Below are 16,346 nucleotides of genomic sequence, written 5' to 3' on the forward strand. Positions count from 1 at the left end.
CCTCCCTCGCAGAGAACATGAATGCTGCAGGTGTGGAATTATCTAGGAGCAAGCAAAGTACCCCCTAGGATACTTAGACCACCCGCCAGTGCACCTGGCCCAGAGAGCCAGACACTGCAGCCTTCAACATGGACCGCCTTTCCTTCATCTAGATGTTTAACAAATTCATGACCACAGTTGTTGACTTCAGTATTTCAAGCACAGAGAGCCATGATAACTCGTGTATCTGACATACCATACTACTGTATCAAATACCATTGATATGCCATATTAAAAATAAATTAGCCAAAGAGGGTCTAATTGTCAGCTCTTTGGAGAGCGTCTCTGAGATGACAGGGATAGCTGAATGCCTTCCTCAGTTTGGGGATTATTTGTATTTGTGTATGTATTTTAGGTTATCATGTTTGTGGGAAAGTATATAGCAAATGTATAATGGCGGCTCATATGGCAAAAACAGCCAACATTATCTGCTTCTTCATCTTGTGTGACTGCTGAGTTAATTTTCCAGTAGGAACGCTCACCCATCTCAAGACCACCTGGCCTGTGTTATTCTCAGTAAATAACACAACTTTGTGGTTGTGTTGCTCCACAGTCAGGTCGCATGTGAGATGCATGACAGACTCCTAGTTGGTCTGACAAAATTGGAACAATTTCAAGTAGTAGAATTAATCAGAAAAATGAACTTTGAGAAGGTGGACTTAGGTGGCTAATTTAGTAAGGAGAGAACATTTAGTCTAAGGAAGAGAAAGTAATAAAGTAATGCCCTCATTTTCCTTCTGAAGGAACAGACTGAACAGCACTTGGATGTGTGTTGCTTTTTACTAGACCTACACAAACAGCCAGTTAGTCATCAGTGGCTGTCGGTATTGCCAAACTTTGTCACAGTCTGGGCGGGCACTCCCAAAAAACCCTATGAGAGAGGAGGGTCTATCTAGACAGCCAGACTCAACAAGTGGATTGTTTTTCCCCAATTAGATAAAATACTGTATAGAACTAGAAATTACATTTCATATACATAGAAATTAAATGTCATACGTACCTACTCATTAAATGTTTGTGTCGGGCTTCCCTGGTGGTGCAGTGGTTGAGAATCCGTCTGCCAATGCAGGGGAACACGGGTTCGAGCCCTGGTCCAGGAGGATCCCACGTGCTGTGGAGCAACTAAGCCCATGAGCCACAATCACTGAGCCCTCGTGCCACAACTACTGAAGCCTGCGTGCCTAGAGCCCGTGCTCCGCCAACAAGAGAAGCCACCGCAATGAGAAGCCCGCGCACCACAACGAAGAGTAGCCCCCGCTCGCCGCAACTAGAGAAAGACCGTGTGCAGCAACAAAGACCCAATGCAGCCAAAAATAAATAAATAAAATAAATAAATTTGTAAAAGAAAAAATTAAGTCAAGATGATGTCAAGATCACAGTGAGTGTTTCCTTTATAAAGTTGCCCAGGCATAGCTTCAGCGTGGCTGTCCTTTTCGTGAGCTTCTGTCCATGGTCACACTCAATCTAAGGGTTAGAGCCCAGGCAATTGCTGGTAGACAATTTAGACCAGGAACTTCCAGACGTGGACATGGGCCCAACGTACTTCGATGGAACAGAATATTTGGGAAGATCTCTGTAATAGGAGGGGGTGAAAGTAAGGATAAGCAATCCTCGGGGAAGTCAGCAGGTCCAGGGGGTTGTTCTAGACCAAAGGCAAATAGCACAGCTTAGAGAGTGTCTAGGCAAGTGGCAGCAGGGACCCAGCCTTGGAAACTGGGGTTCAGAAACAGACTGTGGCCCTAGGAAGGCTGGAAAGGTTAGAGCACGACCATAGGAATTTAGGGAGTGAAAGGTTTGGATAGAGCAGCAGTTGGGGCCAAATTCAGCCCATAGCCTGTTTTTATATGGCCGCTAAGTTAACAGTTTTTACATTTTAAAAGGGTTGTAAAGAATAAAGAATATGTGACAGGGAGCTGTGTGGTCTAAAATATTTACTATCTGCCCCTTTACAGTAAAAGTTTGCTGACCCTGGAGGGGGTAGGCATAGACTTGAGTATAGAATAATTTCTGGAACCAGGGGTATGACATGGTTTTTGAATGACCAGGAATGAAGTGAGAGCCGGCTTCTAGGATCCAGGTACACGAGAGCAGGACCTATAGCAGGGCTCACCTAACAACTGAGTGACTTCCTGTGTCCCCGCTCACTGGGGATAAGATTGGGCCAGGGCCTGGGTAGAGTGCACAGGTAAGGGAGGGTCAGGGAGCTGCTGCAGCAGGCAGGAAATTGGTCATGGACACAGCTAGTGACAGCAGAGGATATCTGACACTTACAGTGACAGTTTATAGAGTGTTCTTCCAGCCTCTGCCTTGTTTAACTTTCCTGACTACCTGCAGGATAGGTGTTCTCCAGGTGTGACAGCAAAGACTCCAGAGAGCAAGTGATTCACCCAAGGCCATACAGCTAGTGAGTGGCAGAACCCAGACCCAGACCCTGACACTGTGGCTTCTGTCTGGTGGAGTTCCTGCTTCACCCCAGCTCCTCTCCCATAGGTAATCCCTGGCCAGCAGACCTCTCCACCTAACCAGGGTATCTATGGAGTACTTTTGAAAGCTGAATTTGGAACCTTCCTGCCCACAGTATCACCTCCATTTCAATCCCCCATCCTCACTGCCACTAAAATTATCTTCCTAAGTCTTCTTGGTTCCCTTATTCTAAAACCTCCCTAGACTTTTCCAACTTGCTGCTTCCTACCTGGTGGAAGAACATAAGCTCATCCTCTTTGTTATAGAGTAGAACAGTGGGTCTAAAAGTGTGGTGCCCAGGCTGTAAGCATCACCTGGGAATGTGTTAGAAATGAAGATTCTCAGGCCTCACCCCAGACCTACTGAATCAGGAACTTGGGGGGTGGGTGCCAGTGGTCTGTGCCAGCACACCCTCCGGGCGATGCTGAGGAGCTCAGGTTGGAGACCCCGGGGTAGCACATCAGAATCACTAGGGACACGCCTCTTATGGACTAGAACATCACCTTTGTTCTCTCCAGAAGGTGGTTGCTCTATTCTTCACTGACTGTGAAGGTGCTAGTGACAGCTACAGCGCAGGTCATTGTGTGCTGGTTCTGTTATGAGGACCAATGAGAATTTCACTGCCGTGGCAAATTCTTCAGAATTTGCCAGCTGCTAAGTACTCCTGTGCTAGAGGGAAATAATAGAGTTTAGGAATATGGCACATAAACCAGCTACTATACATGTGGACCCAGACTTGGGAGTCCCAACATCTAGATCTTCAGAGGGAACCTATGTTTCCCAAATCCTGCATTTCTGTGGAATGCACACTAGTGCATCTAACCAGACTCACTTGCTATGAAAAGGGGTCCCAGCCAGGGGCTCTCAGAAGCATTCTGCAGAGCCTGTACCAGTCTTCTGGGTCCCAGATCCCCTTACTAACAGGACATTTTGACTCAAAGTTGGGAGTCATGATCTTTCCAACAGAGGTTATGAAATTGAAGATAAGAAAATCACAAAAGCGAAGATGGATCTCCCAGAGGTACAGCTATCACCCATCACGTGCACTGAGTCCACAGGTGGTGCAGTGTCACAGTTGCATTCTTAATTTAGTATGGGTCCCTCTCTTGATGTTTTGTCACATACAGAAGAAATGGTTCCACAAGGACATTTGTCATCTTCAGTTATAGAATAGAGCAATGGTCCTTAAAGGAGTGAAGGGTGAAAATATAGGTATCCTTCCCAAAGCCTTAAAATTGATACTGAGGGGTCTTCTCCTCAGATCAGTATCTAGGCAAGGGCTGGAATTGTTATTAGTGGCAGTGGTATTAGGAGGGTTTTTGGTTGTTGTTAATCTCTAGTTTAAAGGCTTCTCAGTTCAGATCTAGAGTTCTGCTGACTTGATGGAAAAAAAAAAAAAAAAAAAAACAGCTGAATGACAAAACAGCTGAAATTCCATCCATTTCAGTGCCTCACACCCCACAGCCCTTCAGGACTGCTCAGCAGGACACCAGTGAGATCCTGATGGGGGCAGAGCCGTAACAAAGCAGGGAGATGAGCAAAAATCATCTAGCAACTTAAGGAAAATCCACTTTGTGCTTTCACACACTTGGCTGAACTTTTCAAAAATATTGACTAAACCACTTGCCAGCTGTGATTACCAACAGCTCTATTTGGCAGTCTTTGACAGAAAGCCAATGGGCGTGTGCGACGTCATCCAGCACTAACAGGGCCTTCGTTAGCAGCTGTTGGGGGGCGAGTGTGCTCCTGGGCCTGGAGGAGTGATTCCTGTCCCGGGTGCTGGTCACTCGAGCATCACTAAACTGTTTGCCTAGCAAGCCCAGGGGCAGACATGAAGCCTGCCTGTGCATCTCCATCACTCAGAGGGCTTTTTATGTTCCAATCTCCAGGAACACAAATAATATTCTTTCTAAGCCGCTCCAAAATACAAGGGATAGAAAATATCATGGAAAAGGTGAACTGCCAGGCAGTAAGCCCTCATGACCAAGAGTTTATACATAAAATGATGACAGATTTATTACACACATTCACTGCCGGCTTTCTGAGATTAATAGCTGATCTATCTGATTTTAAAGCCTGACAATGGAATCAGAAAGAGTTACTGGTTAGTTTTCACACCCATCGCCTTCACCCAGCAGCCTTCCTCCCCAGGAAATAATACAGAAAAATAAGCTGATTTAGCTTCAGCAATGGTCTTACAGTATTTTATGGCAGGAGATTTCCACGTGCCAAGGATAACTTTTAATCTCGTTGAATGCAGTTTGACTTCTTGGCATCTGCCTTCAACTCTGCAAAACCCTCAGGGCAGGAGACTAGCACGGTGAATAACTAGGGGTAGATTGAAACACAACCTGAAAGGAAGCCATATTTTTGTGTCTCATGGTTGCTTGTTTACTATGAAGTAGTAAAGAAGTTATTGTTTGATGTCTTAGCCTTGGGGGCATGAACAGAATTCAAAGCAGATGTTAAGAAAAACACTGCATCAAATCTTAAGCATGCAGGGGGCTTCCCTGTTGGCGCAGTGGTTGAGAATCTGCCTGCCAATGCAGGGGACACAGGTTCAAGCCCTGGTCTGGGAAGATCCCACATGCCGCGGAGCAACTGGGCCCGTGAGCCACAATTACTGAGCCTGCGCGTCTGGAGCCTGTGCTCCGCAAGAAGAGAGGCCGCGATAGTGAGAGGCCCGCACACCGCGATGAAGAATGGCCCCCGCTTGCCACAACAAGAGAAAGCCCTCGCACAGAAACGAAGACCCAACACAGCCATAAATAAATAAAATTAAAAATTAAAAAAAAAAAATCTTAAGCATGCAAACACACACACACACACACACACACACACACACACAGAGCCTAGGTTCAGAAAATATGGGGAGGGGGCTTCCCTGGTGGCACAGTGGTTAAGAATCCGCCTGCCAATGCAGGGGACACAGGTTCGAACCCTGGTCCGGGAAGATCCCACATGCCGCAGAGCAAGTAAGCCCGTGCGCCACAACTACTGAGCCTGCGCTTTAGAGCCCGCGAGCCACAACTTCTGAGCCTGCGAGCCACAACTACTGAAGCCCACGCACCTAGAGCCTGTGCTCCGCAGCAAGAGAAGCCACCGCAATGAGAAGCCCGCACACCGCAACGAAGAGTAGCCCCTGCTCGCCACAACTAGAGAAAGCCTGCGCTCAGCAACAAAGACGCAATGCAGCCAAAAATAAATAAATAAATAAAATTTATTTAAAACAAAAAAGAAAATAGGAGGGAATCTCTGAGGTTGCTGGCTCGAGGGGAGTCAGGATTCGTCACAAAGAGGGAGGTGCCTCCCGTGCAGCTTCTTTCTCCCTGATTTTGTTCCTGTGCCTAATTGAAAGGATCTGAAGATAACCCCTGGCCTGCCATACCTCCAGCCTCTCTCCTTGCCCAGCTGAATCCTCCTACCTGGCTTGGTGGTCTGACTATTGTGTCATAAATTATCTAAATTATTCAATTTATGTGTTTAGCACATGCCCCGGTCATCTCCTGTCCTGTCTCCTTGTCCACCGTGCTTTGTGAGTTCACGGGAGCCAGCGGCTGCCTCTTTCTAAGATGGCACCAGTATGATGCCGGCCGGAGGTCTGGCTGACGGTGCTGAGAGGGGCAGAGCAAGGTCGCGGAGGAAGTTCATTCTTGCCTGGGTCTAGGCTAGCGTACAGCAAGAATCCGGGGAAGGGGTCAGAGAATGACTTGGAACCAGCCCTGGAGAGCAAGGGGCCTGCAAGAGAACATGTGCCTCTTCTAAGTCTTAAGAGAGGTCTAGGCCAACAAAGGCTGGATCCAGAAAGTCACCAACAGGTGAAGGTGGCGGTGATTTTTTAATCAAGAAAGTGCTGGAAAAGAGGAAGAGATGATTTTTTTCTTTTTTAATTCAACTTTTTTACCATCAGAAAATGTCCCAGAAGAAAGGCTGTCACATGCACGTACTGCCTTACATCTGCTTGCGGGTCATTCACTGTCTTGCTTTAATTGTGTTGACTGTGGCAGCCTATGCAAATTCCAGAAAAGGCCTTTATGGGGCCTGCCACGAACACCTGTCACCTCTTCATTACAGAACTCACAGAGATTTCAGTGCATTAAATGGCTCTAGGCTAATCTTGGGTGGTTCCGTGCTAAGAGTGATAGTTTTCATCATAAAGAAACATTTTTTTTGTATGCTGGAGATTTTTAAAGCTCTCCCCAGTGCCCCTAATATCTTACCTGTTCAGTTGCAAATATCAGGCCCTTAATGGCTGGAGAGGGAGAGTCTATTTTTAAGTTTTTACTGAATATCTCCCCAGTGTGAGGTGCTGAACAAATTTGGCATGTCATCAGATCTGGACTCCCTGCCGGGGCTTAGTGTAATTTTTAGGTATGAAATTGGTCAGGTTTGATTCAGAGAATGCCTGGTGGTCCTTCTGGAGGCCGCTGGCTGGCTTAGCTGTGTGTACTGTTGTGGGCTGCTGAGGTCAGGGCTGGGCTTTGTTCTGCACAGGCTTTTGGCATGGATTTCCATAAAAGCAGCCTTTTTTATTAAACCTGAAATTCAGGGGGCATTTAGTCCTCATTGTGTTCTAAGTCCTTTTGGTATTTAAAACACTAGGAAATGAAATTGCCAAATTCTTAACATTTGAGAATTGGCTCCTACCCACGCCTGGTCCTCATGTTTCCAGTGTGCACGTCAGGGAGGGAGGGTTCTGGGGGAGATGTGGAGGCGGCGCTGCCCTGGAGGAAGCAAGCCTCTCGGAGCGAGAGCCACTCACGTCATTGAGTCAACACTTCCGTTGAGCCTTGTGCGTGCCGGGGAAAGCCAACCGAATCTGCCCTCCCCACCAGCCTCCAGAGCTACCTGCTGGCAGAAAGTGCGGCCGAGCCGCCAGCTCCTCCATCCTTTCGGTGGAGACGTAGACCCAGGTGGTGATTGTATTCCATGAAAATTTCAGCAAAATTTCCAAGCGCCTGAGCTGGACACTGAGAGATCAAACGAAGGAATATCCCTAACGAACAACGTGGAGCAAATCAAGGTATTTGGAGCCTGTTCAGGGCCACGAGGGAAGAGAGACGAGTCCTCCCTCAACCCTTCTCAAGCCCCCTGAGCCCCACCAGAGGCCTGGCTCAGCTTGGCCCAGTCTGTTATGGAAAGGAACGTCACAACATGTGAAACCTCAGCTGCATGAAGAGCCCTTGCTCTTCTGCTCTCCTCACCTCCAAGGGAGGGCCACATCTGTGCACCTCTTTACCACCACCAAGGACAGCACTCCACAACCTCTCCTGGTTACCACGTTGACTGGCTTCTCATTCGCCTGTGTGCCGGGAGTTACTACTCAGGGGCCAGAATGGGCAGCTTGCTGATTTCCCGTCTCCTCATCAGCCACTAGCGGACCATGTCACACCAGAGGGGCGGTTGGTGGACTCAGCCCAAGGATGGCAAAAGGTTGGTCTAGACACTGCCTGGCTCCTGAAGTCTGGTCCGAGTGTTTATTTCCAGGGACAGCGAGGACTTTTGGCCTCTCGCCAGTGGCAGCAAGAGTCCCCTTGTTAACTCACAGACACAGCCCTGTTCAGCCTCTTCCCGCCCGTCCCCCCAGTGTAGGGACAACCTGGTGGTTCTTCAGAGGAAGAAAAAGATGTTTGTTTGTGATGTGGACCTAGAACCATATGAGTAATGAGTTTTGTCTGAAGAAGATGATGGATGATCCTTCAGTATCAGACAAAGTTGAGCCAGAGTGAATTTTTTATACAAAATCCTTATTTTTGGAGTCTTCTAGAACTCCAAAGAAATGGACAGAACGTGGAGAATCTGTGGGTGAGGACCTCCCAATCTCCACACTGTGTCTTGTGAATTGGTTTGTTGAAATTCTTTCAGGCTCTAGATCTCTACATTTTGAGCAAGGTTATCTTGGGTAGTAGCTATTTCTGAACCTATTTCTTATTCCCTTTATATGTTCATAAATCTCCTTAGAGGTGTGAACTTTGTAGCATAAAATCTTTGTACCTAAAAAGCTCAGCCGTACTGGTCAGCTTCATCAGAAAAACCAGTGAACAAAGGCTGCTGAAGAATACCTTTTGCCCTGAGGGGGAAGAGGAGGGGCGCTGTTAGGCCAGGAACTTGGATGGCAGGTGACCCAGCTGGTGTTTGGGAGGGTCTGTAGGGACTCCTCACTCTGTGGAGCAGTAAGCTTAAGACACACACACGTTCCCTTGGAAGAGCCCCAGCTTTCTTTCTCCTCCTGACCATCTCCTGGAGAAGGCAGATAATAGGCAAGGGTAAGGGTCATTAATTATAAGATCCAAGTGTGACAGAAACCCTATTAGAAAGAATGCATCTCTTCAAAAGACTTACCAGACATTTAAAAGTTTCAACAGAGTTTAAATTTGCGAGGGAAACCATTAAACCTTGTAAGAAAGAAATGCCAGACCAAGAGGGTGCTTTATAGACACTAATTGGATTGACAAGGCCTCCCGGGTTTCTACACCACACAAAAGCTCTTGCCCAGATGCAGATGTGTGTGTGTGTGTGTGTGTGTGTGTGTGCATGCGCACACGCACACAAACACACAGCAACTCCCACCACCAGCTGTGTACAAACATGAATACAGAGGCAGAAGGAAACATGAATTTTCTTTTTTTCTGCATGATACTCAAAACCATTGTGTTTCTAGAACAGCTGCTTGTGAGAGAGAGAAAAACACTTGGCCCCAGAGTCTGTTTATGTGTTTGAGCCGAGAAAGCGATTTTTGTTGCAGGAGCTCTAAGTGAGACAGACAGAGTCAGAGAATAAGAGAGAGAGAGATAATTATCTAAATTATGTTCGTGCTATTATCGAAGACGAATATAGTTAAAATGTAATTAAATATGACGGGCTAGCAGGATGTAAGCCAAGCTTTGGAATGCTAATCATCAATTACTGCATCCCCTTAGGGGAATCAAGGAGAGCTCTATGGCAGAGAGTGGGAGCGGGGAGCTTGGGGATGGGGGGCTGAGCGAAATGTGGAGTATGGAAACAGCCCCCTCTCGTCTGTCTCCCCCGCACTCTCGTTCAAACACTCCACAGAGGTCCCAGGACACATACCTTTCTGTAGGTGTCACAGGGTTAGAAGCGTTCAGCTCAACTCTTAGGAGGAGCTGGCAGGAGGGTCCCAACCTTCTTTTTGAAAGGAAACTTCTCTAAAAGGGAAAATTAGGCTATGAGCAGGGAAGGTAAAGCCAAGACTGGCTCAGGTTGGAGCAGTAAATGCAAGTGCATTCACCAGAGAGGCCTGAAATCCCTCTTGGTCAGAAAGTATAAAAAGCCCCCACTAGGTCCAGAAATCCCAGGGGCTGGAGGAAGCTAGGGGAAGGCTGATCTGGACTATAATTAGGACAGAAGATGACATGCGTCGTCCTAGCAAACTGCTCCCCACCAGCCACCCCAGCCTGAGGAGGGGCTCCACCAAGGCTGAAAACTGACCATGACCTGAGGAGTTCAGATGAGACTCATACAGGGCCCACTCCCGGAGAGTCTGAGTTTTAATTGGTCTGGGGTGTGGCCTGGAAGGTGGAAGGTTTAGAAGCTCCATAGGTTACTCTGATCTGCAACCAGGATTGAGAACCCACTGGTCCAGCTAGGACCCAACTTCCATTAAGCTAGTCACAGGAAGCAGGCAGCAGCTACTGGGGACTGTATCAGCTGCAGCGTCTTTCCATGAACGCCGGTTCTGCCTGTCTCGAGGCAAAGAAGAGATCAGTGTAAGATGATAGATAGATTTTTTTTTTTAAATTGAAACATAATTTGTGTATCAGTTCTGTTGCTAGATCTCTAAAGTGTTGAGTTTTCTGGGATTCCTATGTAAGAGTTAGAAATTTAATTCCCTCCATTTAACACTGCCTGAGCTCTGTCTAAGGCTGGGGTAGAAACCTGGCCACCTCCTGGGCCAGGTGGGTGATGTATGAGGCAGGCTAGGGCAGGCTCCTGGGCATGAGGGAGACGCCACAGGCTGGAGGGGCTGAGTCCATCACCTTTACTTCAGAACTAGCCAGTGTCCTCTCAAAATGATCCCAGGATGCCAGATCATCTCGTTTTCAAGAGAAACCAGAAATTTGTATTTTTATGTGAAATCTTCTAATTTGTAAGTGGCAGCTAACTTAAGTTTTTAAAAAATACTCAGTAAACCAGCAAAGTATGTGTGTGAGCCTTCCCTGCATGACCTTTGATCTCAGTAAGCATTTGGCTGATCAGCATATGACTAAATGATCACTAATCCCGGTGGCTCCTGACAAGCTGTTTCCCTGCCACCTCAGGGCTGCAGTCAGGTTAGACAAACTTGGCACCGTTTTTCCTAAGCCTGGCACATAGAAGGCTCTCAATAAATAGCTGTTGAATGGAGGGACAGACAGAGTGAATGGCACGAGCCCAGAATTCCCTGTAAGTCGGGGCAGTGAGTTGGCTATAAAATCCAGTTAAGCATCCCACTAGACAAAAGAATTAACTCCCAGGTGCCAGATTGGTCGCTGAGGCCTGCGCCAAGGAAGGCTTCAGTGTAGCCTGGCGCCAGAGATCTGAGCAAGTGAGCGGGTTGCAGGACGTGCTAGGCTGGGAGCCAGCGGGAGTGCGTGCAGGGCCCAGTTTTAAGGCTGTTGCAATGCAAGGGTTCCCACCTCGCCACGTCATGGAAGATGCACTCTCCCTCACGTGCCCGCTCCACGGAGCGTCTTCAGATGTGATTAAAGAGATGAGTGTGGTCCTTGGCCCATGGCAGCAGCAAGGCAGACGAAGAACAGCTCTGAGGGACAGAGGGGCGGCAGGCAGCTGGGGGGCCAGCGCGAGAGGTGAGTTCATAAAGATCCGTCAGAGGGTCTTCAGGCCAGGCAGGCCTGGAGGCTCACTCAAGACCTTCAGCACCCGGCCCTGCTCGGTGCCACACGGCTGGGAGTAGGCACCACCGCCACTGCGTACGCTCAGTTGACAGCAGACAGCCTTTAATATTTCCTCCCTTTTCGAGAATCTTTTCTGAAGGTTCACGTTTGCCTTCTAGCCCTGCACCCAAAGGTTGTAAATAAAACGCTCCCCACGTATCCTTGCCATTCCTCGTCACCACAGGCTTCTCTCCCTTTCTTGGCTCTGTTTTTTGTTTTTTTTTTTTTAAAGTTTTGAACTTTTAAATTTTTATCAAAGGTATGCATGTTCAGCTTTCAAAGTCAAGTAGGAGCACAAAGCTTATAACAAAAAAGCAACAACCCCCTGCTTCACCCTTTTTCACCCCAGACCCTGCTCTCCAGAGGCAACTGCTTTCCTTTTTTCTCTTTAAAATTTTAAAAAATATTTTGAAAAGACAATACATTCAAAGAAAGTATATTTAATACGGTTTAAAAATGTACAACTATAGACAGTGAAATGTCTCCTTCCCACCCACCCCTTCCTCCAGAGATGATAGTTAATGCGTAAACATATAAAAATGTGTGTATTTTCCCCATTTTTTAACACAACTTTTTCTACACCTTGGATATCTCTAGAAATTCTCCCTCCCTGTCTCTCCAGCTGCACAGTCTTTCATGGTAGGGATAGAGACGTACCACAATTTACTTAACCAGTCCCAAGTGATGAGCGTTTAGGTGGTTTCTGTTCTCCTGCTGTTCAGATGATGCTACTGTCTTGTTCCTGCGCTCAGAGCACATCTAAGCTAAAGCTTTTGAAAAATCTCATGTGATTCTGGTTCCCACATCTTTGTGCTGACCTTCTGTCTTCCCCTCCAGAAGCATTTAGATCTTCTAAAGTTTCTCAATAATATGCTTTGCTTTCTCATTCATTGTGGTGGCCACTCAGTGGCCTCTAACTTAGAAACTTATGTCCTTCATATCTGGGAAAATTCCTTGTGTTACTTTTACATTTTATAGCTCATGTCTTTTCTGCTCTTTTTTTCTGGAACATCTGCTAATTGGATAGTGGACCTCCTGGTCTGATCATCTCATTCTCTTATCCTTTTTCTTTTATTTTTTATCTTTGTCATTTTGTTTGACCTTCTAGGAAATTTCCTCAACTTAAGCTTCTAACTATATTGTTGAATTACTTATTTCAATTCATAGTTTTTTTTAAATATATAAATTTATTTTATTTATTTATTTTTGGCTGCATTGGGTCTTCGTTGCTGTGCGTGGGCTTTCTCTAGTTGCAGCGAGCAGGGGCTACTCTTTGTTGCGGTGCGTGGACTTCTCATTGCTGTGGCTTCCCTTGTTGCAGAGCACGGGCTCTAGGTGTGCGGGCTTCAGTAGTTGTGGCTCACAGCTCTAGAGTGCAGTCTCAGTAGTTGTGGCACACGGGCTTAGTTGCTCCGCGGCATGTGGGATCTTCCCGGACTGGGGCTTGAACCCATGCCCCCTGCATTGGCAGGCGGATTCTTAACCACTGCGCCACCAGGGAAGCCCCATAGTTTTAATTTACAAGAGCGTTTTCTTGTTCTCCAAATATTTCTTTTTCACGTATTTTATTCTTATTTCAAGGGTGTGATACTGTTTTCTTTTATCTTTCTGGTGGTAATATAAGTTTCCCTGAAGTTTTATTCTGATTACTGAACTATATCTATATCCTTTGAGATATTTTTCTTTTCTATTTGCGTTTGGTCTCTATCTTTCATGTTAGAGTCTTTGGTGATCTTTGACTGGTTGTTTACCATTAAGCATTAGGCACTGAGAAAGCAGGCAAAAAGCTTTTTGAGTGTGGGCGGGTTGTGGACTTCATTCAAGTGTATCAGACAGGGCTTAGGCGTTTCATTGGGAGACTCCTGCCCACTCATTCAGATCCAGCACACTGGCCACCTTCGGTTCCTTCTCATGGAAATGCTCTTCTGATATGCATGGCCATTTCTTCCATTGTGTAGGTCTTAGCTCAGTTGTTACTTTAGCGGAGAACTTCCTTAAATACATTATCTAAAGAGGCATGACCCTCTCAGTTTACTTACACTGCTTTATTTTTCTCCATAGCCCTTCTTTAACTCTGATATATTTGTTTCTTTTATTTGTCTCTCTCTCCCACTAGAAGGTAAGCTACTTGAGGGCAGAGTCTGAAATAGGGCCTTCTTCATTAAGTACTTGATAAATATTTACAGAAGGAAGAATGGAAGGACAGAGAGGAGGAAGGTACATCAGTATCTCTAGGTCTTTCCTCTTGGGCTGGTCAGAGTCTCAGAGGGATCCTCCAGTCCCCTGCCTGGGGGTTAAGCCTGGATCACGGCGGGCTGAAAGCCGAGGGAGGCAAGGGGGCTGGAAGTCTTGCCATCTGGGATATTCACTTCCGTGTATTCCTCGCTCTCAGCCCCTGCAGGGTCCCACCCTCTGCTGTGCATGGTGTCCCAGAGTCTAGACCCTCTCTGTTCAAAGACTGCAGAGTGAAATCCCTGTCTCTGCCGAGGTGGAAAAGGGCTCATCCCCGCTGTGCAGGAAGAAGGAGAGGGGGTTGAGGAGTCCATCTGCTCCTTTTACCTGTTTTCAGCCAGCCCCCTGCCTGCCCCCCACCTTCAGAAGTAGCTGGTGGCTCAAGGGTCTGCAGTGTGAACTCACTTGCTTCCTGTGTGTTTCTCTCTGAGGTGTTGGCAGAGAAAGATGGTGACATCTCCTCATGCTTTCTTTGTGCTTGTTTTGTGTTTGTGTGTGTGTATTGTAACACATATATTTGATATGAAACATACATTAAATTTTCTTACTGCCCTTTTAGTGGAGGGAGCAAAGCTTAACCCATGTGTTCAATTTGCTGTGTTTAACTGCCAGCCTGGCCCTGGCCAGACACTCCTGGCCATCTCCCTGGTGTCCACCACGTGTGCTGCAGAAAAAGTCTGACATTTGCTTTCCCTTTATAGCGTAGGCAGCAAAGTCACGTAATTTTTCAGAGCTGAAAAGACCAGGCACCCTTGCCATAGGATCTGCAGGATCCCCAGAGAAGGCAGGATGAGGCTTAGGACGGGAAGCCCTTCTCAGCCAAGCCCTTAGGGCCTGTGTGGTGCTCTCATCACCCAGAGCCACTCTCACAAGCCCTGCGCTCACAGAGGGCAGCCGCACCCTCCCCCACCAGCCAGGCAGCTCTCCCGTCCTCTGCTTGCTTCGGACAAAGACTCCGCTGTCCTGGGACCTGGCACCACCCGGCAAACCCCCAGCCCCACTGAGGAACTGACTCCACCTTTCCCCTGACATAAACACAGACACCATTTTAATCCCTTTCTTCTCTTTCTTTCTTTTTATTTATTTTAAGAACTGTTTAAAATGCAAAAAAGAATGAAAAGTATTATAACATTCACTCACATACTCATCTCCAGAATTGACTGTAGTTAATATTTTTCACATACACTTTGTCTTTTTATTTTAATCAAAGAAATAAAACATTCCAGTTGGTGTTGAAGTATCCTTTGTTCCCCATCAGCAAACCCCATTCCTCACCCTCTCCTGAGAGACAACCACTATCATGAATTCAGCATCTCTCCTTCCAGAATAGTAAAAAAACATTTTACAAGCATGTATGTTTTCATGAGTAGCATGTTCACAGCGATTGTGAAGCACTCTGTAAACCACACGGTGGTCTGCAGGCCGAATAGGCTTTTAGGAGGACAGTTCTTGGCCCACTTTTTCACTCTCCTTATTAACAGACCACCTACCATATTTCAGCTGCAGCCCTAGGATTTTATATGCATTACAGTATTTAATCCTCATTCCTCAAGCAGTAGCTTTAGAGAGATTGTTTTAAATCACTTGTTTTTCTGGCTTGTTTAATTACTACTATGGCAACAACAACATTTTTTCCTTCCTTTTTTAAACTTCATATACATAGTATTTCAGCCTCATTATGGGTTAAATTGAGTTTTATGGGTGGGCCGGGTAACTCAATCGAAATGTATAGCTTTATTTCTCTGGAAAAATTGCTTCCAAGCTTCAAATAGCCAATTACCAGGGAAGTTTTGGAACACCACCAGTTTATGAGTTGGGACCACAGTACCGTTTGCATTGTTCTCTGACTAGTTCATGGAAGGATAGCTAATCTCCCCAGAGGGATCCTAAGGTTCTTTAGGGCAAGCACTACATCTTGCATGTTTCCCATAACACCCAGCAGGTACCAACCTCAAGAATGTATTCAACAAATGCTTGTTTAATTCCTTCAAAACCCAGCTACCTTGTCTGCCTCCAGGAAATGGGTGCTGGTGGGAGGGTGGTGGGAACCTCTGCAGTAGTCACTAAATCATACACCATCAAACTCAGTGACTCAACAGATGGGGCCCAGGGAAACAGTGTGTCTCATCCAGGTTCACGTGGCTGGCTGGTAATTACAGTAGTAATAACAATATCAGCTATTTTTCTTAGAGCCTAGTGTATGCCAGCACTGTTCTAGGTGTTTTACATTTGTTAATGTATTTAATCTTCACACACAAAAAATTTAGATAGGTATTTTTATTATCCTCATTTTACAGAGAGGAGACTAAAGCCCAGAAAGGTTAAGCAGCTTGCCTAAGGTCACAGAGCTGATAAAAATTCAAACCCAGGAGCCTGGCTTCAGAGCCCATGCTGTCAACCACTTTGCCATCCTACCTCTAGTTCATGAAAGGCCATGATTAAAACCTGCTGTCTTGACTGTCCCCCAGTGATCCTGTCAACTGGAAATATTTTACGTAATAATACAGTGCTGGCATTTTCACTTGCTTCACATCACATGATCTGTGTTAAAGCCTTGGGCGGTAGGCAAGATAGGTACTTTTTTCTAATGCTTTCATATACATTCTACCAAACTCAAACAATACAGAAAAGTACAAAAGTACAATTAATGTCTCTTGAAATTCTTCCATCCAAACATTTTGGCAAACATTCTTGTAGACATCCCTCTTTGAATGCGTG

The 16,346-nt window shown here is 46.3% G+C and overlaps 1 protein-coding gene across 4 annotated transcripts in view; it reads left to right on the forward strand.

Moving 5' to 3' along the window:
- Positions 1-16,346, forward strand: part of BTBD9 (BTB domain containing 9) — a 406,786-nt gene that overhangs the window by 363,464 nt on the left and 26,976 nt on the right. Inside the window, exon 10 of one of the 4 annotated variants that reach the window (XM_059938776.1) lies at positions 1,109-1,314. The exons of the other annotated variants lie outside the window; for them this stretch is intronic. Coding sequence (XP_059794759.1) covers positions 1,109-1,187 — 79 coding nt within the window. The 3' untranslated portion in view covers positions 1,188-1,314. Of the gene's footprint in view, positions 1-1,108; positions 1,315-16,346 lie in introns of those variants that run through there. 4 annotated transcript variants of the gene reach the window in all.

Source organism: Balaenoptera ricei, chromosome 11 (assembly GCF_028023285.1).
Source record: "Balaenoptera ricei isolate mBalRic1 chromosome 11, mBalRic1.hap2, whole genome shotgun sequence".
Taxonomy (NCBI): domain Eukaryota; kingdom Metazoa; phylum Chordata; class Mammalia; order Artiodactyla; family Balaenopteridae; genus Balaenoptera; species Balaenoptera ricei.